Here is a 25,531-nt window from a genome sequence, read left to right on the forward strand (position 1 = left end):
GAGGTTTCAATATTTTATTCAAGTTTTATTTTAAGTGATGTTAATTACAGCATTTGAAAGGGATGATCTAATTCCACACAATGGAAGACTCTAAAATGTACCCATTAAACTGCTAAAAAATAAACCGAGTGGCGAGAATACACAACAGAAGTCTAATTTAGGTTCCGAGTGTTGTCACCATGTGATTACAGTCACAGACTCTTCCCAGCTTGCAGCTGGAGCTCTTGGAAGCTATTTCATACTCTGGCGCAAGGGCGAAAAACCACAACATGAGAGGGAATTAAGTCCTGAATTTATTGGCTTCATCACATCCACCTTCTCCACCCCAAAATGGCACAAAAGAAACTACCACACCCTGAAGACTACTTTTGGTGCAAAAGAGGTGATGGACCGGGGTGGAAACAGGTCTAAAAAAGTCCCATCAGATGAGTTTGTACACACCATCAAATAGTGAGCCTCTCTCAGTTAGGGTAGGAAATCAAGATTCAATTCTCAGGAAGTCATAATTTCATACATTGAAGCAATACAAATTTACAAAGTGCTTACAAATCATCATCAGCTTCCGCTTGTAGCCATTTCTCGATAAAAAAGAAACCTGACGTCTCTAGCGGGGCTGCCAAGTTCCCCCAAGTCTACAGCTGTGAGGACCTGTTTTGGAAATGGGTTTCTTCTGTACCTCTGAAAGGGTAACACCTTAAAGCTGAATCATCTTTAACCTGGAGGTCTAACATGATATTTAGCAATACTTGCATCCCAGACATACAACATTAAAAGGTACACTAAATTCTCAAGGTAGCTATGCTGCAAAATAGTTTAAAATTAAACGATTGTACAGTGTTCGTTTATGCTTGAAATTCCAGTCCTAGACCAAGCTTGTGGCCACCAGCATTGACATTCTTGCCATCCAGCAGAGCTGACAGCGTCAGTTTGATACCTGCAGGGAAAAATCCGGGAGGTGTAAGGGGGAGGGATGAAGAAAAGAAGAGAGAAGAAAAGTTAACACACGGCGGAATGTTGGAGCGCCCTGGCAAAACCACACCAAATTCAAAACTTGTGCCAGCTGCGTGATCGGGCAAAACCACATGCCCTTCAATCTCTGTTACTCAGTGCCATCTGCCTAATGAACAGGTAGCCTGGAATGAGCTTTTTCAACCATCAATATTATTCCACGGCCTACCTAATCCACTCTAGGGGCTCCACTTTCCTTTTTCCTTTCATCGTCTCCTGCTACCACTCATCTCTCTACCAATGGCACCGTGTAGTAAGCTTCTTCAGCAATAGCCCCTTGAAATGAAACCCCGATCATGAACCAGACACCGAGGTCTTACACTCGTACACACACACACACACACACACACACACACACTACTGATATTTTCCCTTGAACAGCTTGATTCTGACATCATGTTATCTTAGATTCCCAGGGTTCAAAGGCCCAACCTATTCAAAATAACCCCAAGGAGGTCTTAGCTCCAGGGGCTGACCTAGCCAACTGTGGAGAGGAAACCTGCAAACCAGTTTTACCATGGGGATGACCTATGGGCTAGTTTTAAGAACCTGCTGGAAATCAGTATCAAGCATTATGTACACTGAAAGAAAAAGGATGGCAGAAAACAACCAAAATTGTAACATGTTAGCTCTGCTCTTCTCTCCTACTGACTACTTCTATTCTCCAAATGTTTTATAATGATTGCACACCTTTATAAACAGTTCATTATTAAACTTTATAGACACTCATTTGCAATGTACTGTGCAGGCACTTTATAAGCACTAACATAAAGCAGCAACCAAGAACCACAATATTTTTTTTAAGACAAAGAACTAATTTCACATACAACCAATACATACCTGGCTTTAGTGTCTGGGTGTATCCTAACCCTATCAGGCTGGAGTTGTTCACTTTAGCCTAGCAAAGGAAAACAGAAGACACAATAAGAGCTCTTTAATCAACCAACTCTAAACTTCAGAATCATATTCTCTTTCCTCATGACGACTTTGTTCGTGGGCTTCATTAAGTTCACTATGAAACGTATCAAATTTAGGGAGACTGGGAGACTGGTCTCAGACGGGAAACTCAGAGTCAACCCGATTTTCAATTAAAAGGATGCTATTATTTACGTTTAATTCCTGAAGGTATGAATGCCCAATTTCACTTATACAAGTAGGTCTGTAGTCAGGTTATAACAGATGAGGACACTTTCATTTATGGGCCCTGAGATAAAAGGCTCTCTTAAATGGGAGACTTCTTCAAGATTTATTTGTTGGAATGAGGAAAAACAGCAAACGTGAGATGGGGTTTTATTTGAGGCTTTTTTTCTTTTTAGGAAGAAAACACTATTAGAATTTTTCTCAAAAAAAAAAAAAAGAATTTTTTCATGAAAAAGAGAAGCAAAAATCTACTGACAATGAAGAAAGTTCAGCACTGACAAGCCAGAGTTTAAAATGGATATTGGAGTAAAAGAATGACCTAGCCCAGTGGTCGGCAAACTCGTTAGTCAACAGAGCGGCAAACCGCGACTTGCGAGCCGCCGCGGTTTGCCGCTCTGTTGACTAATGAGTTTGCCGACCACTGACCTAGCCAATCACTTCACTGTCAGCAATTAGTGAATGTTCATTAATAATTAAGTTCAGTAAAGCAGTTGAGTCCATAATAATTTTGCCCTCATTCCTCTGCCTGAGTTGTAGGGAAATCCGGGCCTCTCCCTGACCCCTTTCTCTAAAATAAGGAGGGGTCAGGAGCAGAGCAAGCTCACGCCATGAGAACACGGAGTCCTGGTAAAAGCTGGTGCATGTTTTCCTGTTTGAATGCTATTTTCAGACCTGACATCTCCCGCCAGAAAGAGCAGGACAGGGGAAAGAAGGCCTCCTGGCAGGCAGTGCCCCGGCTAGCTGTTCCTTTTTGCTCATATCATCCAAACAACAAGGCCTCCTTTCCTTGGTTTTTATCTTTTTTCTTCTTCTTTCCCCCGCCCCCCTTTGTTTGTACACGCCCAACACAAAAGGGGCCAAATTCAGTTCCTATTTCAAGAGACTTGAAATGGGCTGTCTGTAATTTACACAAACCAGCCCAGAAACCATCCTGCAACATCCTGAAACCACCCCAAAGGGGGTGCCGCCAGCAGTGCCCTAGGACACCAGATACTGAGCTCGACAGGATTTAATGTGAAAATTCTGCAGCAACCAAGAGCCCGTGAACAATGCAACAGGGTCTGCAAGGGAAGATGCCAGCTGTCCAACACCAGGGCCTGTCTTCACGATGTGCAATACAGGAGCTGGGCAAGAGAACGGCAAAGGGGGCGGGAAAGGAGCTCTGAAAGCCTCGGTGCTCCAGGGAGCCCCGTTCTAGTCTGCAGCATGGAACCGGAACTGGTTAGAGGAGGAGGAGGCACCTAGCGAGCCGGCCTGGGTCAAGCCCAGGCCCCCGCACTTACCCAATGTCTGCCCCTGGGCAAGTTACTCAACTTCTCACTTGATCTTAGCCAAAAGTCCCAGAAACCATTACTTACTCAACTTCTCTAAGCTCCCAGTTCCTCATTGGTGATAACAGGGATGGCATGATTTTTTAAAAGGGCACCTACTTCAAGTGGGTTGTGTAAGAATTACATAGAATAATCCACATATAAGGGTCTCCACACAGCACCTGGCATCCACAGTAAGTACTGTTACGGTTAGCAGTTTCCTCTTTTCGAACTCTTTTCACCGTGAGAAAACCTCTAGCCGGTGCATGGAACTCCCACAGTCGTGAATGATTCCAACCTCGGGTCAGGTGGGGCCCAGGGGATGCGTGATTCCACAGGTACCCACCGAGAAGCAGGCTTCGGGGTCGATCTGGTACTTGGCTGCTATTCCAAAGCGAGTGTTACTGTTTCCTGCTGTCCAGGCGAGGTTAACGGCGGTCTCCAACTTCTTATTCACCTTCTGATAAATGGAGCCACCAAACTCCGTCCCGTCGTTTCTGCAAACAAGCGCAGCACAGATGCCAAGACGCCCAGGAAGGCAGGCTGGAGCGGGGCAGAGCTGCCCACGTCAAACCGAGGGCAGGGAGGCTGTAAAAGGACTCACCTGCTCACAGAACAAGTACCAAATTACAGGAAGCCTGATAGGAATGGAACAGATACCAGAGTCGGGAGGTTCGGAGCAAGGGATGGCTATTTCAACCATCCCTGGGAACATCCAATGGCAGCTCAGTCAAGTACCCAGGCCCCACTGAACTTGAAGGTTGCTTCTAAAATACTCTTTAAAAACAGATGCAGCAACTAGGGCATTGGGATTCGGGATTCTGAGTGATTTCTCTTCTGCTGCTAATAGTATTACTTTTTTGAAGGCTTCTATCATAAAAATGGTAAGCAAAGGGGGGAGCAAATGAGACGAGAACACAGCCAGAAGTGGCAAGCAAGGCTGGGCCAGTGTTCCTCAGCAGTCAGGTTACACAGCCGTTAGCACCACCAGCTACAGCCGCTGCTCGGGGGCACGGCCAGAACTGAGCCAGCCCCTTGGAAGAGAAGCGACACTGCAAGAGCTCAACCTACGGTTCAGACTGGTCCACCTGTGCATACTGCTGGTCCCTGCAGCAGCATCTACCATCCTGGTGGGATCTGAAAAAGAGCTACTTGCTACTGACAGAATGTTTCTGGTCTTTCCAGGTGGAATGAAGCCCAGCTGGCTAGACTCCTTCCTCTCTTCCAAACACTCCATGTTGACTCCAGCCTCTGGCAGTAGACCCTTCCCCTCGCTGACATTTTCAACATAAACACTGTCAAATTTCTGCCTCATCATTCTGGGTTATTTCCAGTGGAAATGACATGGGAAACTGTTAAGGCAGAGCGTGTGCTTTAGAATCCAGAGCTTAGAACTCACTAACGCAAGAATACATTGTTACTCTTCCATTGCGAACTCTGCTTTTCACCAATACTCTCTCCCGAAAGTAGGTGCTCATTAAATACATTCTAAATTCTTACGTTTTTCCCCTGAAATTCAGCCAGACATTGTACTTCCAGAAACAACAGGAACCACCTGACTTGAAATCCTGACTTCTTCAGGAAGTCCGAGCATGCTACAAAACAGCAGCTTGTCGAAAGTAACAGATCTGAGTGGCTCTGGTATAACTCAAAAGGGGCTATTTTCTTGGTCTTAAATGTTTTCCAAAAAATGTCATGTTTTTCTGTATATTCTAAAACCAGTAACACAGCCTTCCCTTACTGAGTTCTCAAAACCATACAGAAAGGGAACTCATTCAGATTCATCTCTATGAAGCACAGAGAGTGTCTGTTACACGTCTGGGGCTCTGTAAGCACAGGGTACCCAGACTGGCTGTGTCAGCTGATCCCATGCCAGGTCCCAAAATAAACCACGTCCACTTCTTAAAAATCGTGAAGTTCAGGTACATGGGGAAAACAGCAAACAACCATTGTCCTTCCTAAACTGGTGCCAATTCCCAATTCCAAACCAAGGGAGCACTTTCCATTTCAGTCAAAACAGTAAATTAAAAAAACACTTCTATGCTTGTGGTATTTTCCTATGACTTTTTGTATGTTACCTTTTTTTAATTTACATAACCTTTTTGCCCCTTTGTTGGTGTACATTTCTATGAGTTTTATCACCTGTACAGACTCACGTGACCACAATCACAATCAGGATAAAAAACGGTCCCATCACCCAAACTTCTTCACGCCACCCCTTCGTAATCACCACCTTCCCCAGCCTCTGAACCACCTGACTGAACATCTCTATAGTTTTCTTGTGACTTTTTAGTGTTAAAAGGCTCAAAATTTATGAATAATATTCATTTATTCTATTACATTACTTAATTATAGAAATTCCCTCAAAAAAATGTGTTCATGGGAATGCGATTCATTTAGACACTGATACCATTTACTTGTCTTTAAGTTCCAGAAGTCTCTCCTTGAGTGACCTCTAGTGGAGAGAAAGAAATTTGGTCAAGTTGCACCCCACTTGTGCCACAGGTTAGCTCCTCAGGTCCCACTGGGATTTCATGGATGAAATATTTGTTTCCCTTCACCTAAATCAGCACGGCAACGCTCAAGTTTGATGACAAAGGGCTCTCTCTAACCCAACCCATAATTTCCTCTTCCCTTCGCTATACTGTCCAGAAGTCACTAAACTTCTCAATGCTCCACCACGCAGAGGACACGCTGTACTTAACTGAGAAAACCATCTCCTAATCTGTCTCCCATCCTGATCCTCACAGGCAACATACGGAGAAAGAGAGAGCTGCACCTGTTCCCCCCATTTTGTTAGCTAAAACCGAAAGGCCCTCCGATGCCCGTAAAGCTGCAGGGAAGGGGCACTCCTCTGGACTGACATCACACCCTGGGTCCGTCCTTCTGTGTGTACCAGCGACCGCAGTTACTGTCCACTGAGTACAAAGACCCTAAGTCAGGTCAGGAAACCGGTAGGTGGGAAACAGAAAAACGGTAGCAATCCATTCGGCTCATCTCATTACAACCAACTCACTTGACAGTGATTAAACATGGAGCTTGGGAGAAGTCATGAAGAACAAGGCCCCTGCTGCGCACACTCGCACGCCCACACGCACATGCACTTACACGTTAGTGTGAAGCTGGAATTCATCAGTCTTGTAGCCAACGGCAAAGTTGCTCTGGGTCACTCGGGACTTCGCCGTCTCGAAATTCATCTGGTAGCCAGCCAGCCAGCCCTCATAGCCCAGCACCAGGGCGCCCCGGACCGAAGGCCCGGCGATGTCGAAGTCCACGTCGCAGCCCAGGTTGATGTGCTCCCGCTTGTACCCTGTCTTGATTTTAGCATTTTTTTTCCTGCAGGAAAAGAGAGTGTATCAAAATCAGGAGCTAACTCGCCTTGTGACAACCATGCCGAAAAATGCAAAATTTAAAAAAAAAAAGTCCCAGTTTAAATGGGGGGGTGGCGGGGGGGGGGACCCGCACAGAAATGGTCCCAAATCTCCCTTAAGCATAAGCAGCTGCTGTGCCACAACAGGCAGAACACACCCTGTCACCCATCAAACCCAGTCTGCAGAAATGCCGCCATAATGAAGTGAGCACACACGCCTGGACACAGCACGAGTCGTTTCCTTTCACTTCCTCTCCGTGTCTCCAGGAGGGGCCTCCACAGGCATTTATTTATTGGGTAGAGAGCCATCATGTAATTATGAAACAGGTGTGTCTGCTGTTTTCCAAGACCGGTGAAGAAAGCACTATCTAAACAGCAGCTCTTGTTTATTGTTGTTCATCTTCACCCGAGGATATGTCTCCATTGATTTTTAGAGAGAGCGGAAGAGAGAGGCAAAGACAGAAAGAAACATCGACGTGAGAGAAACACATCGATTGGTTGCCTCTTGCACGAGCCCCGACCAGGGCCCAGGCCTGGGAGGAGCCTGCAACCGAGGTACATGCCCTGGACCAGAATCGAACCCCAGACTCTTCAATCCGAAGGCTGATGCTCTATCCACTAAGCCAGTGGTCGGCAAACTCATTAGTCAGCAGAGCCAAATATCAACAGTACAACGATTGAAATTTCTTTTGAGAGCCGGAAACCGACTTCTGCGCATGGGCCACGAAGTTTCAATCGCACTGTACGTGCGCGCCCGCACGTGGTATTTTGTGGAAGAGCCACACTCAAGGGGCCAAAGAGCCGCATGTGGCTCACAACCCGCAGTTTGCCGACCACTGCACTAAGCCAAACCGGCTACGGCTAAACAGCAGCTCTTAAGGAGATGGTCTGGTCATCTTCTGACTTGGTGGCTCACTTAAGTAAAAAAGAAACAAATACGAGGTCTTGTCTAAGTAAGTACAACAGCTTTTAATTAGTATTCATGAGGCCGCAATGAGAACTCGGCACAGACAGCACCCAGGGCCCTGCAGTCACAGGGCCAGGAAGACCCCAGGTCCAGTCTGCTGCTCCCAGGCTTGTGGGGGACCAGGTCGGGGCCTCCCCTGCCTATGATTCAAGACCCCGCACTCCTCAGGACGGGGAGGTGAGCTGTGTCACCTGCAAATATATTGTCACCATGCCTTTTACCAAAAGTCAACACTGGAGACAAGATCACATCTATCAAACGATATTTATACTATTTACACCTGATTGTTTCTGCCATTGAGCTACAAAATGGACATCTCTCACGGACAGCAAGCTGCATTCTCGGCAGAGGTCAGGGAAGAAAGCAGATCTGCCAGAGGCCCAAGGACTTCACAGCCCTGTCCACCCCAGAGTCACTCACACTGAGGCTGAAGCCTCCCTAGCGCCCGGCCTATGGGTCCTAAATATCATTCCCTCCTAAAAGGAACCAGTGCTCCTCAGAGAAATAGTCGATTATAGGTCGCAGGAAATGTGCAAGGTGAGCTTGACGCATCTATCAAAGCCTCAAGGATACTGAGGCTGGGGCAAAAGGACTTGACAGTTAACCTGAAGAGACTCCCAAGGGCTTAAACATGGGGAGCATCGTAAAAAGTAATATCGGCATCCCTGGCCAGTGTTGTTCGGTGGTTCGAGATCTGGCCCGTGCCCAGAAGGATCAGAGGTTCGATTTCCGGCCAAGGGCACACCTGGGTTGCAGGTTCTTGATCCCCGGCCCCGGCAACCAATTGATGTGTCTCTCTCACATCTCTCTCTCTCTCTCTCTCTCTCTCTCTCTCTCTCTCCCCCCTTTCCCTTCCTCCCTTCCACTCTCTCTTAAAAAAAAAAAAAAAGTAATCTGAGCAATAAACTGAAATACATCAAATATGTTTAAATCTATGAATTCATAACAACAAAACACACACATTAGTCAGCCTTAGAGGCTAGAGAACCAGTTTGTCATTTTGAAAAGATTAAATAAAAAAGGAATTAAACATTTATTCTACCTTTCATGTAGTAACTATATCTCAAGATAACTAAATAGTTGATGAGAAGTTTCTCTTTATTAAAATACTCCAGCTAACAAAGGAAGAAGGAATTATCACCAATTTGCAACCCTTAATGAGTGGGTTGGCAAAATATGAAATTCATAATGCCACTGAATTGTACACTTAAAGATGGTTGCAATGAATGGCACTAACATGCAAGGAGAAAACCAGGCCTTCTTTGCACATCCCAATGGACTCGTAGAGTACCGTGTATTTTAGTACCTCCCCCCATGGAATATAAACATGACGAAGCCTCTACACTTACAGGAAATATGGGGGACAGGGGAACAAAGATGGAAACAACAAAATTTATATGTAATTCTATAGGACAAATAATCTAGTTTCAACAAATAAATTGCAAGGGGGAAAAACAGAGAGGAGAGGAGAATCCAAAATTAGGAGCCATATAAATCAATTTTTGCAATTTTGCATGAATAATTTTTGATTCTATAAAAAATCATGCAATTTGAACAGACTGGAGATTTGCCCATATTAAGGAATTGTGATTTTTTTTTTACAATGTAATGACATTATAGTTATGCTTTTGTAAAAAGGAATCTTATTTAAAAATACATCTATAATAATAAAAGCATAATATGCTAATTAGACCGGACGTCCTTCCGGATGTCCTTCCAGACGACCTTCCGGATGAAGCTAGGGCTGCAAGGGAAGCCTGGGTCCTGGGTGCCAGAGGGAAGCCGGTGACGGCAGCCCGGGGGAAAGAAGGCCTACTCTTGCACGAATTTCGCGCATCGGGCCTCTAGTATTAAAATATTTACAAATGAAATTGTGTGATATATTATTTGCTTCAAAATAATCTGCAGGTGGGAGGGATTAATTATGGATGCATAAAGAAAACATGGGTTGATAATTCTTAAAGCTGGATGATAGGAACATGATAAGGGTTTAATATATTTTTCTGCATTATTTTGTGTGTTTGAATTTTTTCATAATAAAAAAAAATGTGAAGGTTAAACATCCCAAGTCCTCAATGAGACAAGAATTCCAGAGGTCATAGTTGAAAATAAGGCCAACACCCTTCCCAAGGGACGCTGAAACCTGCCACTTTGGCTCAAGTTGCTTCTGCACATTTTCACAAGCTTGGAAGGAAAGGCATCACCACCCAACCAATTATCTCTCAATAAGAAAAACTCAAACCTGTTTTGGTCTGTCTGCTCTTTGGGGGAAGAAACCTGGATTTGGACCAAGCATGGAACTGGCACCAGGCTGGGTAGGATGACTGATGAAAAGACAGCTGCTCGGGGGCTGACATTTAGATAGAGAGGGAGACCAAGAAATGTAAAAAGTGGGCATCTCGTAACAACTAGGCGAAAAGCTGCTGCTGACCACCAAGTGTGAGGCCTGGGGCAGGGCCTCTGACCGATGGTGTGTTCCAGCTGTCCTGACCGTGTACACAGCACCTCCAGTGTCTCCCTGGGTCCTGGCCAAGGACACAAGGTCCCCAGAGAATGGGCAGTGCTGGGGCAGTGACTCAGGTTTCTCTCCAGGCTTCTGATCTAATGGAGCATTCCACTGCTCGCTGTTTAAACAGTGGTGCTAATTTGACAAGCACCTGAGAGGGGCCTGACTCTGATGTGTGGCTAACAAGCTGGCTTTACCTGTGTTAGTACTCAGTGTGGGTGCTGGTCCCTAGATGAAGTCTGTAGCCTCATCCAGATGTGGTCTATACTCAGCTCCTCATGGAAGCCAGGATGCTTTCCCAGACTTTGGGAAAGCCAGCTTTCATTTCCAATCTCCATCAAGTCATCAAAACTTTCCTCAAATACCCAGTAGACTGTGTACACCTTGCACCCACAATCTCAGTTTCAAAACACCCTTCTTCAGTTAAAGAAACCAAGGGTTTTTAGAGAAATGGTTGATAGCATGACTAGGGAAGAGCAAGAAGCAACTGAGTCTGGAATATCTTCTGAAGAAGTACTCAAAAAAAAAGAAAAAAGAAAAATGATAGAGGCTTGTCCAGAATACATAGGATGTCAACTTGAAGGTGCTTCCAATGGCCATATCTGAGGGCAATATGGGTAATAAAATAATAGTAATGGATTATAACCCATAGAACAAAATTTCACGAACCCATACTGATATAATTGGTAAAATAGATAAATGGAAAAGAAAGAAAAGCTCTTCCTCACAGTAGAATCCCAATTAATAAATGTAGAAGGGATAATGGGAACAGGAAATCACCATTTGCCAATCATAATTGTCACAGGCAAGCATCACCAATGGATACTAATATTTGTGAGTCAAAGTATAAGAAGCAGAATGTTAGCATAGTCTCAAAGTTTCTCCCCACAAGATACTTATTATTTACCAAGAGAAAAATAGTAGCTTTACCGAGAAACCTGGCAAACACCATTTTAACAACGTGGTGCAATCCACGTCACCAGCAGTGAGGCATACTGACACACATATACCTCCTGATATCACACAACACCGCAGCTCCCCCATGGTTGTCAAAACTGCATAACCTGAGGTTAACTACGAGGAAACATCAGACAAACCCAAGTGGAAGAATTCTACAAAAGAACTGGCCAGTCCTCTTTAAAAGTGTCAAGGTCACGAAAGACAAAGGAAGACTGTTCCAGGTTAGAAGAGACAAAGGGAGACCTGACAAGTAGATGCAATGCAGTTCCCTAAACCGGATCACGGACCACAAATAAGACACCAGGTAGTTAGCAGCAACATCATCTCCTGGTTCTGATCATTATAGTCAGGTAAGAGGCTAACATTAGGAGAAGCTGGGTGAAGAGAATAAGAACATACATTTTTGTATATGTTAACTACAAAATATTTTGAAATACAAAGTTAAATAAAAACCTTTCCTCTTATTTGAATTACTGCAGGACCCAGAAACTTCTCTGCAAAACTCCCAAAGGTGGTGGGAAATCCCTTATAAATTCCAAAGTGTGCCACCTAGGGCTGAGGGCCAATCCTAGGCAGCAAAGTCAAGCCTGTGGGCAGGTCCAGCAGCCCCTTATCCCATCGGAGGCCTCCTCTGGGTACTTTCTCCCATCACGGCTGGGTGCGGAGACAGGAAGTGGACCGGCAGGAAGCCAATACGCCTGCAGGAGCAACTCCAGCAAAGATAAGAACAAGAGTCAGCTCAGCTCCTAGCCAATGGGCTTCAGATCATCCATAACCAACTTATAAAAAGACTGTGACCTCCAGAGGCAGGAGCCCTGTCCACCCAGCCCCTTGTAGTCATCCTGCACCCCGTACAGTGTCTACACTCGGCAGATTCTCCCTCTAATCAACACCTGCCAAGGGGTTGTGGGTAGTAAAGGGTAAAGGGGGCCAAATAGATAGTGACAGAAAATGACTTAACTTGGGGTGTGTGCACACAATACAATATACAGATCATGTATCATAGAAATGTACACTTGAAACCTAAATAATCTTACTAACCAATGTCACCCCAACAAATTTAATTAAAAAAAAAAAAAAAAAACACGTGTCAGAGGGAAAGGAAGAGAAGAAGAAAGGGGAAAATGAGATGGAATGGCAAGCCCTGGCTAGTGCAGCTGAGTTGGTTGGGCATCATCCCACGCACTGAAAGGTTGCTAGTTCGATTCCTGGTCAGGGCACATGCCCAGGTTGCAGGCTTGATCCCCAGGAGGGGGCATGGAGGAGACGGCCAATTGATGTCTTGCTCTCATAATTCCATAATTCATTTAGATATGTAAATGGATGTTTCTCTTCTTCCCTCTCCCTTCCTCTCTCTCTAAAAATAAATTTTTAAGATAAAGAAATTAAAAATTTAAATTTAAAAAAAAATGGAATGGCAAAAAATGAAATTGATAATGCCACTGAATTGTACACGTAAAGATGGTTGAGATGGTAAATTTTGTAGGCATATTTTACCACAATTTTTTAAAACTAAAATATGAAATTTAGTACATGCCCTTGAGCCTGCTATCAGCATGCAAGATACCCTTCCCCAGGTTTGGGCAGAAAAAAAAAAATATATATATGTGTGTTCTAGAAGAGAACGATCCCAGCCACTGTGAAAGGTGCCCAGTAGATGAGGCCAACCAACACACCAGCTTGCCTCCTGATGTGCCCAGTAACCAACAAGCCTAATTGGTTTGTTTGTGGCTGACGAGCCTGAGGCAAAAAGTGTAGCCTCAGGAGCCACCTTGCAGGTAAGCCCACACACCGTGTGTCCCCAGGACGCTGGGAGAGGGCCCAGGCCTGAAAAACGGGGCTGGCACCAGAGACCAGTCAGCCCTGCTTCCAGACGTCGCCCACTGCCCTAAGCCTCGGCCACTCGCATTACCATTACCAGCAGCCTCCCTCGCATGAACCGGAGCGTAACTGGACCAGAAACCCTGCAGCCTCCGCGGCTGAGGCCAGGACAATGACAGCGCAGACTCTTACTATGAAACACAGCCAACCGTCCTTGCAGAGAAAACAGATGAGATTCTTACCCAGTGTTTGGGGAGAAGGATGAATCAAAGGTCAGCTTCAGTCCACGTGCAAGCTGAACGGAAAAGAAATTTGCCAGTAGGTTTAGTCACGAGGCAGGCCAGCAGGTGCCGATTAACAAAAACGTCTTTTCGCAGGTTACCTGGTCTTCCACAGTAATCTCCGTGCCTAGTGTGTTGTCCGTGTTCCATTTCTCTGTAAAGGTCAGACCATACTCGGTCCACCTGTACTTGGTTTCCAGACTGCCATTCACTTTGGTGGTCTCAGTGTTGGCTGAACCTGAGCTTGTAAATTCCTTTAAAGGAAGAGAGAGAGAGTCACAACCTGCGTATCAGCACTTCACTTTACATCATTCCAACCCTAAACAGACTGTACTCCCTTTATGCAGGAGGGGACACCCTGAACGGGTGGGGCAAAAGTTAATCCCGTAATTCATTTAGATATGTAAAGAACAGAGGGGGCTAACGGAATCTGCTAATTAAAAGAACCTATGGGTGATTCTTTATCAGCAGGCAGCGTCCTTCCTCCCCGGTCACTCTTGGTCTGTACAGCGAGCATGTCAAACTCAAAGGCTAACATGGGCCAAATAAACGAGGCATGCGGCCTGCGGGCCGCGAGTTTGACATGCTTGCTGGACAGGAAGGCACTGCTCCTTCCGTCCGGCCTGCAGCCTAGTAAAGAGAGAAAGCACTGAGCTGATGCTGACAGGGCAGTAATTCAACCCCAAAACTTCCTTCCAGCAACTACCACCAGCACAATCTAAGACAGGCCACTAAGATTTTTTTAAATGAGTATGTGGCATTAAATACAGATCAATTTTCAAATAAAACTGACACCTGCCCCATATCCCTGGGAGGGTTAACAGCTGCCGAACTAAGGACCTATTAGTACGTTCTCCTGGGCCACCCATTCCACAGAAGATGCAATAAGTGTGACAACTACAAACTGCCACAAACGAAAAAGTCCCTTCACTGGACTCTGCACCCAGAACACAGCAGTTACTTATTGATCCACATACAATAACACCCATGCTCCACGAGGGTCAGACAACTTACCAGTCCACTCTCAGATTTTGTTTTCAACTCAAGTTTTATTAAGCCAAATCCTAAAGAAAGAAGATGGTAACGTTAATGGGTTAGCCAAGGAACCGAGAGCAGCATCTCTGCCTCCCTTAAGCTATTTCAAAACGGCATGAGTGCCGAGGGCACCTGTCTGCACCGCCGCCTGCCTGGGTGCAGAGCTCAGCTGCCATGGCACAGCGGCAGGCAGGCAGGCACACACCTGGCCCCCACCTGCGCTGCCAGCAGAGCCTGAGAAGAAGGTGCATGACCGCGTGGGCACATGCCGAAGGATGGGCTAAATTTAGAACTCGCTCTCCACTGCGGCAGCATCCACAGCGGCTGCACACCTGGGAGAGAGAACAAGCATGTCCGTCCCCCTGTCTGCAGCAACTCGTGAGCCTGCCCCTGCTGGCTGCACGACCAACACTGCTTTCCCAGCCACGGAGAGCTGATCTTTTTCCCTGGGTGTGAAAGTTCTGGGAGCTGACTGACCCAGGTCTCTCCATGACGGGCAAAATCCCAAACATGCCACTCATGTGAGCTGAGAGGCCGCCCCACGCAATACTCACCATAGCCCTTGGTGAAGACGTCCCTGGCGGACTTGCCAAGATCAATATACGTGGGAGGCACAGCCATCTTCTGCTACAATAAAAGAACCACCAGAACAAAGACATTGGTAATTACGGAAATCAGTTTTCCATTAATAAGATGATTAGATATAATGAACAACCAATAGAAAGCACCAGCACTGAATTCCAGGTACCTTGCTCTCTCAGGTGTGGACAGAAGCCCGTGCTGTCTCATGCTCCTTTTTGTGGCCAGAGCATGAGACACCGGGTAAGCATTTGTTGACAGCAGACAGCCTGACATTAGACCCCTTCTCCTCGGCAGTCCAGCCGAGCATAGGCCCAGCGTATGCTAGGAGTCAGTAAATATTTGCTGAATGAATGAATTGTCGAAGACACATTGCCATGAGCCAGCTACTTTACTGAACTGCAGAACTCTTGCCAATAAAAGATATCGTCTTACAAAATTTCAACTGCCAGGGCATTAAATCCCCAGAATAGAAATCAGAGCTTTTCATGGCAACCTATTTTCCATATGGATCTTGATTTCATTAATTCAACAAATACTTTTTTAATATATTTTCACCGATTTCAGAGAGAAAGGGAGAGGGAACCAGAGATAGAAACATCAATGATAGAGAGAATCATTGATCAGCTGCCTCCTGCACGCTCCCCACTGGGGATCAAGCCCATAATCCGGGCCGGAATCGAACCTGGGTCACCTCAGTCCACAAGCCGACGCTCTATCCACTGAGCCAAACTGGCTAGGGCTCAACAAATATTTATAGTGTATCTAATATGTGCCAGAATGGACCCAACTTTTCACGAAACTTTTGCATTTTAAAGGAACCCACTTTTAGAGTATCATACTCCTCACAGGGAACAGAGTAAACCTCAGGCAACTCTTCACATGAAAGGCAATGCATGCACATCTCCCCCCAAAATTTTAATTCAAACATTTATTGAGCACCAATGTGACTTTACTTTTTAAAACCAACTATCAAAGTACTAGTTTGGATTGTTGCTTACCACTAAGTAGGTCAACAAGCACTTATTTATTAAGCACCACGGTATTTAAGGAAGGCAAGCAATTCAAACAGGCCTTGCCTCAAAGACCACACCACATCCCTAAAAGGGTCTGCTTGGACACATCATGTACACAGAATTAAAAGCTTAGAGCCAGACAGCATCATCTTCTGCATCTTTTCCCTCCCCAAAGTCTTTAGCCAGAAATTTAATTAGCCAGAGGATGGTTCCATTAATTTGTAAAATACGGCATACCTAAATAACCAACTGCTGCATACGCCCCATCTGAACGCACATATGCTCACACAAATAAACATCGATGTGGCATGTTCCCGGTAAGGGGAACCCACTGAAAAGTGCCCCAAGGGATCCCAGGGGACCAATATCACAATCGAAGTCCCATTCCTGACCAAAGCCACTGCAAGCACATTGCAGGGAGCCTGCAAGACCAACGAGCACTTTGCAAAAGAAACAACTATAAACTTGTAATGTAAAATGGTGGTGGCCCACGCCCTGACCGGTTTGGCTCAGTGGATAGAGCGTCGGCCTGCGGACTGAAGGGTCCCGGGTTCGATTCTGGCCAAGGGCATATAACTTGGTTGCGGGCACATCCCCAGTCGGGGATGTGCAGGAGGCAGCTGATCAATGTTTCTCTCTCATTGATGTTTCTAACTCTCTATCCCTCTCCCTTCCTCTCTGTAAAAAATCAATAAAATATATATATTTTTAAAATTGTGGTCCAGGTCCCATATTACTCTTTTCAGAGGTTCTGCTAATTCTGTCAGAACCCAGTTTCCTGTCAGAGCAGAGAGCAGCCCAGTGGGCTGTTTACACTATCCCATTTTTATTGCTGTTATTTCTTACACATGATCAGTCCGTAACCATGGGCAGCTCAGTCCACATTAGGGTCAGGGCACAAAGAACCTGGGAGAAGAGCCATTCTAGGCTGTCCCCACAGGCTCTTTCAAGTCTGGAGACTCCCCTTCCACCCCAAAAAAAAACCCCATAGGCACACCCACACCAGGACAGACCAGGAAACTCTCCCCCAGGTCCTCCAAAATACCCCAGATACGCCCCAGCATGGCGCCCTCCCAGGAGCAATGAGACAACCCTGGACACATCTCAGCAAGCTCCCAGGGCATTCTCCACGCCCCCAGCACTACCAGGTATCAGTGGACTGAGCATCCCTCTTCAGTGCTGCCTCCTCCCCACCTGGACCCCAGACTCAGCCCCGGGATGAGGGGGAGAGCAGTCCAGTGGCATTAACTCTGGGTCAGCTAAGACCTCCCTGTCCCCCAGGGCCAGGGCCTTTCCAAGCACCGCCCCGGCTCCGGGACCAGCCTGGAGCGTCTTTCACATCTGGACAGGTCCATCCCCCATGGAAAAGGCGAACACTCACCATTTAATGTTCCCCAAATGCCCTCTCATCACTAATCCCCAGACCCGAACAGGCAAAGCCACCTGTCAAAAAACACTCCACGCACAGTAAGCATCACCCTAAGGACAGGGCCAGGAAGGGGATAATCCTCCAAGGACAAGGGAGTTGGGTTAGCAGAGGGAGCTCTGATGAAGCCAGGCTCTCCTGGCTCCAGCTCAGAACCAAACTCACCCCTAGACCAGAGGGCACACCCACCAAGGGGGCAGGAAGATGGCTTCCCCCCACGGAGGCCCCCCAGCTGCCTGAGTTGTAGCTTCCCCTTCTTTTTGTGCAGTTTCCTTCACCCTGTCTCCTGCTGCGTTTGTCTGAGGGAAGGCCCAAGGCCACTTTGCCTCCGAGAAACTCGGCCTTTTTACAACGGCAAACGGCCAGAAAATGCCATTTAACACAGTTCTCAGCACCCACTTCAAGAACCATTTTATTGTAGCAATAATGACTCCGTTCATGTTTTCCAGGCCAGCACTGGAGGAGAAAATCCAGCATTCTGCTTTCTCATTTAATTCCCTGCCTGCGCTAACTTGGAGGCTGAACTCTGGCCCTGGGCCCTCCCTCCACCCAATCAGCTCACCATCTGTCCCTACAGCATCCACCACGTGTTTCCAGAAGCCCGGCCTCCAGAGGCTGAGCCTGAAGCAGAGCACTCAACATGGGCAAAGCAGGCAGCCCTGGACAGGCAGAAGTCAGAAGGCTATTGGGGGGGGTGGGGGGGGAGGCAGGACCCCAGGTCTGTGCCTGCGTGATCGCTTCAAGGCACAGCCTGAGGAGCACAGTTCCCCAGGAGAAGTGGGAAGTGAGGGATGGGCAGGGCCAGCTGAGCAGACCTGGCTGCAGTCACTGATGACTTTGAGAAGGACCAATAAATCATACCAGGAGACAGGAGTCCCTGGTTCCCCTCCATTGCCTGCCAGCCTACCTACCCAACCATTCCCTGGCTGACCTTGAACAATTATGCAAGCTCCACTCCAGCTCAGGAATGAAAATCCAGCCCATACTAGAAGCTCAGAGGGGAAAGATAGTATATCACCCAGCATGGTCTGCACAACACTTACATAACCCCCGTCTTGGGGGGCATTTCCTCCCTGACTTGGCAGCTCTGTTCCCAGCCCCTCCAATACCCCTACAAATGCACACCTACCCCCAAATCGCACCCTTGAACTCAAAGCATCCCAGAGCCTGTCGTGCATAAATTTATCCAAAACATGGAAAAAGCTATGTGTACAAAGATGCCAAGGCCTGGCACATAGTAGGTATTCAATATAAAACGTCTGTTTAATGAGTAAATGCGCAATGAGCATCGAAGTGTTTTTATAGTAGGAAAAAAAAAAAAACACAGAAACTAAGTATCTGACAATAGGGACTAAGTAGGTGACAATGTAACCGGGAAGCAGGAGCTCCCACTGCAGCACCTCCAGGGATAAGGGGTAGGGAGACCCACAACGAGCATCCCTACCCCCACCCTGGCCTGAGGAGCGCTGAACTCGGGCTGAGACCAAGAGCCTTCAGAAGTGAGCACCACCACTCTGGCCTCAGAACCAAGCGTGGACTTCATTCTAAGGGCCTTGGAGAGACACTTTAGAGTGAATGACACACCTGTGTCTGAGAAGCTCACTCAACCAACAGGTTAGCAAAAATGTCAGAACAATATCGACTACTGGTGTGGAAAATGGTCACTCCCATTCACGCCAAATGGGAGTATTAGGTACAGTACAGCCCTCCTGGAGCCGACTGCTGGCAGTGCCACTTAAAGGAGGCGTGCATTAACCCGAGGGGCGATTCCACCGGTAGGGACTCACCCACCACAGCCCCCAAAGCAAGCAAAGACAAGGACGCTCACTGCAGAAGCAATCGAAATGTCCATCTATAGGCAAATGAACGAATAACAAGTAAGGTACTTGCAGACTAAGGAGCTCCCTGCGGTAAGCAAAAAGAATGAGGTGAATGTATGATGGGGGCACGGGAAGCTATCCGTGATACAGTTAAATGAAAAAAGCAGGTCACAGACAGCCTGTCGTTCCCTGGAATTAGAGGACAGCCCTTTTACATACACATCTGTACATGCTCACGCATCTGTGAGTGAATGGAAAAGCCTGTGGAAGGATCGAGCCCACCTGCAAACGGGGCTGCCTCAGACCTGCTTCTGGAAAGGAAAGGGGGTTTAAGGAAGGGGTGGAGCTAAAAGAAGATTTTCATTTTTTATTCTACTTCAATATTTAAGTTGTTTCCATATATTGATTTTTTTTTCAAGTTAAGGACAGAACATGTAAAATTTCAACCAATGCGTCTGCAATTGAGCCACGTTGCCCTTGCAGTGCCGCCAGCCGCCTTCATTCTAAAAGGCTGTTGCAGCAGGAGTGCCAGGAGGAAAAGCCACCTAACAGATTCAAACCACACTGAGACGCGGGGTTAACAAGCAAGGCCCACGCCAAAACCGGTTTGGCTCAGTGGATAGAGCATCGGCCTTCGGACTGAAAGGTCCCGAGTTCGATTCCGGTCAGGGGCATGTGCCTTGGTTGTGGGCACGTCCCCAGTGGGGGGTGTGCAGGAGGCGACTGATCGATGTTTCTCACCCATCGCTGTTTCTCATTCTCTATCCCTCTCCCTTCCTCTCTGTAAAAAAAAAAAATCAATAAAGTATATTGAAAAAAAAAAAACAAAAACAAGCAAGGCCCGTAGGGGGCACATTCTGCTTTGGCCACCCTGCCCAGAGGCAGTAGGGCAGAGCTCCCGGACTTCAGTGAGCCCGAGGACTGCCTGAAGCACTTGTTCAGAGCCTCCCTCTCAGCCTTCCGCTGCAACAGGCAGCACAGCCGCAGGTGCCCCTGAGAAGAGTGGGCTGCTCCCTGCCCCGAGCACCCCAGGACCCCCCAACTTTAGTATGCTCTTTTCTCTGCAGAGGCGCCCTCAGGTAGCAGAGCCTTCGTGCCCTCAAAGAGCCAACAACCACTGCCATGGCTGACACAGGGCGCAGGTGGCCAAGGCCCCAAAGCTCAGCTGGGAACAGCTGGGAGGGAGATATGGTTGAAAGACCCTATCTTCAAGAGCAAGGGTACCCCAGGACTGGGACTAAGCACCAGGAGCCAGCCCGCCACAGCATTCCCCAGCCCATCGGGGTGCCCGGGCAGCAGGACACCGTGACGGCTGGAAGGGGTGGGAGCCTGCAGAGGTTCCAGGCCGCGCTGGCCTTCCCTAGCTGTGTCACTTGGGGCAAGCCTCTTGTAACTTCTATTCCCGGGGTCTCGTTTTGCTCATCTATAAAATGGAGCAAACAATAGTACCTTCAGGCCGGAGTTGCTGCAAGCAAAGGTAGAGCACGCGGCACAGGGAGCACTCAATAAATGGTAGTGGTAACCGCAATCCATTATTCTGGTGGTTGTCTGCCCATCCAGAGCCACTCCTCCTCCATCCTGCTCTGTGCCCCAAGACCTGGTCATTACGGACTGTATCAATGGGCTGTGGTTGGGTTTGGCCAACAGGAGGCATCAGCAGAAGGTGGGAGTGAGGCTGGGGCACTCATCCCCAGGCCCGGACCTCGGGTGGGCAGTGACTACTTCCCACTACCCAAGCCCACAGTTCCTGCCCAGGGGCCCCTCCCGGTTCCAAAGGACCCCTGGGGCCACACCCCTTGTCTGGTGTCCCACCTTCTACCCACACCTTTGGAAATGACCCCTTCGTTATGCTTTGGATTACCGTGAGTGCGTGTGTATCTGATTCCTGCGAGGCCCATGACCTACAAGGCAATCATCACCCATCACCATCACCATCACCATCCTCATCACGAACCTAGGTTTCCCCTGGGAAGGGAGAACTGCAGGCATGCCTTTGGCGCTGCCATTTCTCTAACACTTATTATTCCAGGTGGTTTGTCAGGGCAGAACCGCGCCTGCCTATAGGAGGAACATCAGACCAACCAGGGATTAGTGCAAAAGCAGAAAAGCAACTTCCCAAGCCGGAGGCTAGCCCAGCTCTGAAAGCCAATCTGTGGGGCCCACACCATCGGGGAGCCTCCTGACATACTCTACCCCATACTTTCTCACCAGAAAGAGGCAGGCCGGAGCCGCCCCTGGCTGGGACTCCAGGATGCTGGCAAAGCCCACGTCCCAGGCTCTGGTAGCAGGTCTGTGTTTTCAGTGCAGCTGTCTTCCCCTCCCCCTTCCACATCAGGCGCAAGCGGGGGCTGCAAAGCTGTTGCTTCTATTTTAAAACATGCTGGGAGCCGGGCCACCACCAGCACAGCCTTCCACGAGCCTCAGGAGGATGTCGCTGACGTGGGGGCAGCCTGCCCACCCACCCATCAAGAAGGCCTGGGTGGGCAGACAGCATGCCAAGGTCTGGGTCCCAGGCACACCCAGGGCTCCTGCCTGATCTCGAGTTCCCTGGAGCCTCACTCCTGGCTTGACCCGCCGGGGTTAAAATAGACGGTGCCTAGGCAGGTGGACTTGGGAGTCAAGCAGCCCCGAGTTCCAGTCCTACTCTACCACTCATCTAGACAGGTGACCACCGGCAAGTCACAACCTCCCTGCACCTCCCTGCTGGCTGGACGGAGGGCCGGAGGGCGCCGCAGGAGGCCCTTAGACCTGCACTCAGTTTTTCTTCCGCTCTAATCGGGGGAAAGAGCATCACTGTGAGGACTAAATTAGATGAATATAAAGCACTTAGTATAGTGGGTGGTGCCTGACAGGCATGCAACAAGCACAGTATGTTATTACTTTCATTTTCTGTATTTCTTATTATCATTAGGGTGCTGCGCAGGATGCTGAAAGGTCACCCTGAACCACGGGGTCCAGAATCCTGCCCGGCCATAAAGAGGCATTGTTTAGCTGAACAGTCCAGCCAGGTCCTGGAAGAAGGCCTCCCACCTCATCCCAGGAAGGCGGACCCTTCTGAAAGACACTCGGTGCCACTGACCTTGTGACAAGAGGGGTAACTGCACTGACCGCTGTCCACTGGCAGCGAGCCTCCACCCAGCTATGGGCCTGCACACTCGGATCCGCGTAAAAGAGTAACTTCCCCTCTGAACTGCAAATTCTACTTTTCCAAAGGCGTTCACATTGATTAGGTCCTCACCATGGCCCCTGGAAGGCCTGACCCCAGCACCACTCCTGCTGAGCTGGGTGACCTTGGGTGGTTACCTCACTTCTCCAAGCTCAAGCCTCCTGACCTGACATGAAAACCATACTCTCTCCCCTCACCACTCCCCCCGCCCCCCGCCACCTGCCCCCCAGCTTGCAAGATGGTGGATTCAGTGTCACACACCATAAGTCAAGGCCCCAGGGCTCTGCTTAGCAGGCCCTCAATAAGCAATGACTGATGATGAATCACACTTTCACAGTGGAGAGACTGAGGAACAGGAACAGTGACCAGACCTAGATAGGCCCTCTGGCTCCTGTCAGAGCTGTGTTGTGAGCTGTCTGCTCTGCAGAACTGTCCAGCACAGCTCTGGTTAAAGGGCCCACACTCCCATTCACCCTCACCCTGGAGAGCAGGCAGGAAAAGGGAGCACCGTGCTCAGGCCCAGGGGAAGATCCCACGGCTCACCTTTCTTCAGGGGGAGCCCAAGGCCACAGACCCTCTGGGCACAGAGGGGCTGTCTCCAGGCGCGGCTGGCTCTCAGCCACACACAGGCCTCTCTGTCACCACCACCAAAAGATGTCACATCATGAGAAATGCCATCAAGGGCAAAGTGGACTTCAGTGCCTCGGAGCATGTTACCGGTAAAGGTGGGGGTGAATGTGGCCCATTACTTCCAGCTTGGAGGTCACTGTCCACATCTGCCTAGTGTTCAGCGGGACCATAGGCCCACCGGCAACTCCTTACCATACGGCCCTCCTGAGCCCCTAGGTGTGTGCCTGTGGAACAGCAGAAATAAAACCGCATGCAGTGAGCAACTGAGAGCAGCCCACCGCCCAGGGCGACGCCAGCAGAAGCCAGCAGGGAGGGAAAAGCCACCAGGGCCAGGCCTTTGGGAGAATTCCCGCTCACCCATGTTACCCTCCCCTGCAAGCCCAGAAACACCAGTCCAACAAGTTTCCCACAGGACTTGGGGAGTCACAGAATGAAGATAACTTGTTTAAAGCAGTTATTTCAAATAAGAGACAGTTTTGCCTCTCACTGCGCTAGGGCTGTACATACTGTTGCAGCTCTTTAAATACTGTATGTGTGGCTCTCTGCTAAGCACGGCTATTTTCTGGAAGTGAGTGAGATGGACGTGTCCCTCAAAAAGGATATGCAGGATCAAGGGCCTGTGGTCTGGGCCTGCAGCCACTGCATACGTCCATTCAATAATGCCACAAATACTTAATGAACTACTATAAGCCACATGCTGGAACAGCAAAAACTATCCTGTCAATGAGGGTGAGTTGACTCTTAAATAAAAAGCAAGTGTATGTACCTCACAGACCCTTCTCAAGTGCCTACTGTGCGCCAGGTGGCACCAACCCAGGCACCGAAAACAAAGCTGCCTAGGGCATAACCCTGCCGGTGCAGGAACTCAGTCCAGAACTGGGATGGAGAGAAGGAAGACAGGCCCTGGGCTACCTGCCCTGGCCTTGCCAACAGCCTATCAGGCAAAGGAGCCCATCTCCCAATCTTCTCTGGAGAGAATGGTCAAGGAGATGGGGCCTCGGATGGCACAGGCCTAGGCTTAGCCCGGGTCTGCACCCACATTCAACTTCCTGCTCCAGCCTGACCCTGCCTGTCTTAAAGGATTTTTCATGAATATCCTGAAGATTACTCAGTACCTGGCACACAAAAGCTTAATAATACGTTTAAAATAACAAGGGTTATGTGTGTTATTTTAATGTTGTTTTTTTTGGGGGGTTTGTGTGTTTTTTTTTGAGAGAGAAACATCAATCGGTTGCCTCTGGCACGAACCCCCACCTGGACTGAACCTGCAACCTGGGTATGTGCGCGGACCAGGAATCCAACCGCCGCCGGCCTTTGCTGCAGTGGGCGATGCTCAACCAACAGAGCCACACCGGCCAGGGCAACAGGGGCTACGTCTATTGAACCCTTTCCAGAACACCACGTGGAGCAAACCGGTCTACTGGGGAGGGGTCAGATCCTCCTAAAAAAGCCTCAAGGGTAAGGCCCTCTCCTTGCCAGGCACTGCTCTGAAGGCTTCACGTTCATCGGTTCATTTTATTCTTCCCCAAAACCCAGCGCAGGAGCGGTGTCATTACTCCCATTCTACGTATGGGAAAACTGAGGTGTGGTTCCCTCCCAGCTGTGTGACCTTGGACAAGTCTCTAAGGCTTCGGGCCTCAACTCCAAAGGGCTCTGAACCGGTTTCCTAAGTGCACGGCCACATCTGGTAAACGAATGAGAGACCGGGACGGGAATCCTGCCGAACCCAGAGAGACCACATGGCTCTGGGCGCCTCCTTTTCCTAGGCCTAATCTCCTGCCATGGCCCCGGCCCCGGCCCCGGCCCCTGCGGCCTAAGTCGACTCCCGCCTCCAGTTCCGCCCCGATGGCGCTGGCACACGCGGACAGTGCCGGGCGCCAGCTCCTCCGGGCGTGGGTCGGACAGGGCGCAGGGGGCCGGGGGCGCCGGGCCACGGCCGTCACCTGAGCTCACCCCGCGGCGACAACGCGGCCCCCACCTGTCCGTGGGCCCGGCCCGCGAGCGTGGGTGCGTGGCGGGCGGGTGCCTGCCCGACTTGCTCTGGCTGGATCCAGGGCCAGAGGGCGCCGCCGGAGAAGGTCACCTAGACCTGCAGCCGACTGGGCCTCCACGCGACGGCCCGTGCCCCCCCACCCGCAGGTCCCCGCGGGCCCTGCCCCAGCCGCAGGCGCCTCCGGATGTCCGGCCTCCCGCTCCCCGACCCGGGCCCGCTCGCCACACGCCCGCGCGGCCTGCTCTGCCCGCCGCTGACCCGGCAGGCCCGAGAGGGCCGCTCCGGCTCCCCCCTGGCCCTCGCCCACACTTCCCCACCTCCTCCCCTTCGGCTCCCCGGGGGCCCGGGGCACGGCCCGGGGCGCAGGCAGAGCCCGGGCCCCTCTCCGCGGCGCCTACCTCGGGCAGTGGCGGCGGGCTCCGCGGCGGGGACGGCGGGGGCTGCGGCGCGAGGAACCCAGCGAGCGGCGGGACCGAGGGCGGGGCAGCGCGGACGGCGGCGAC

At 49.3% G+C, this 25,531-nt stretch overlaps 1 protein-coding gene across 2 annotated transcripts; it reads right to left on the minus strand.

Annotated features, from left to right (window-relative positions):
• VDAC1 (voltage dependent anion channel 1) lies at window positions 1-25,531 on the minus strand. Of its 2 annotated transcripts, none has more exons than XM_054717835.1 (9): window positions 25,427-25,531; window positions 14,953-15,022; window positions 14,378-14,427; window positions 13,465-13,617; window positions 13,325-13,377; window positions 6,567-6,794; window positions 3,805-3,955; window positions 1,849-1,906; window positions 1-934 (listed from the first exon to the last, which is right to left on the minus strand). In XM_054717835.1, the coding sequence occupies exons 2-9, from the start codon at window positions 15,017-15,019 to the stop codon at window positions 843-845; spliced, it is 852 nt and encodes a 283-aa protein (XP_054573810.1). In that variant the 5' UTR covers window positions 15,020-15,022; window positions 25,427-25,531; the 3' UTR covers window positions 1-842. The 2 variants fall into 2 exon arrangements, with proteins under 2 accessions (XP_054573810.1, XP_028004332.1); XM_028148531.2 differs by having other exon boundaries at window positions 14,953-15,025; window positions 25,427-25,530.

This window comes from Eptesicus fuscus, chromosome 6, assembly GCF_027574615.1.
Source record: "Eptesicus fuscus isolate TK198812 chromosome 6, DD_ASM_mEF_20220401, whole genome shotgun sequence".
NCBI lineage: Eukaryota > Metazoa > Chordata > Mammalia > Chiroptera > Vespertilionidae > Eptesicus > Eptesicus fuscus.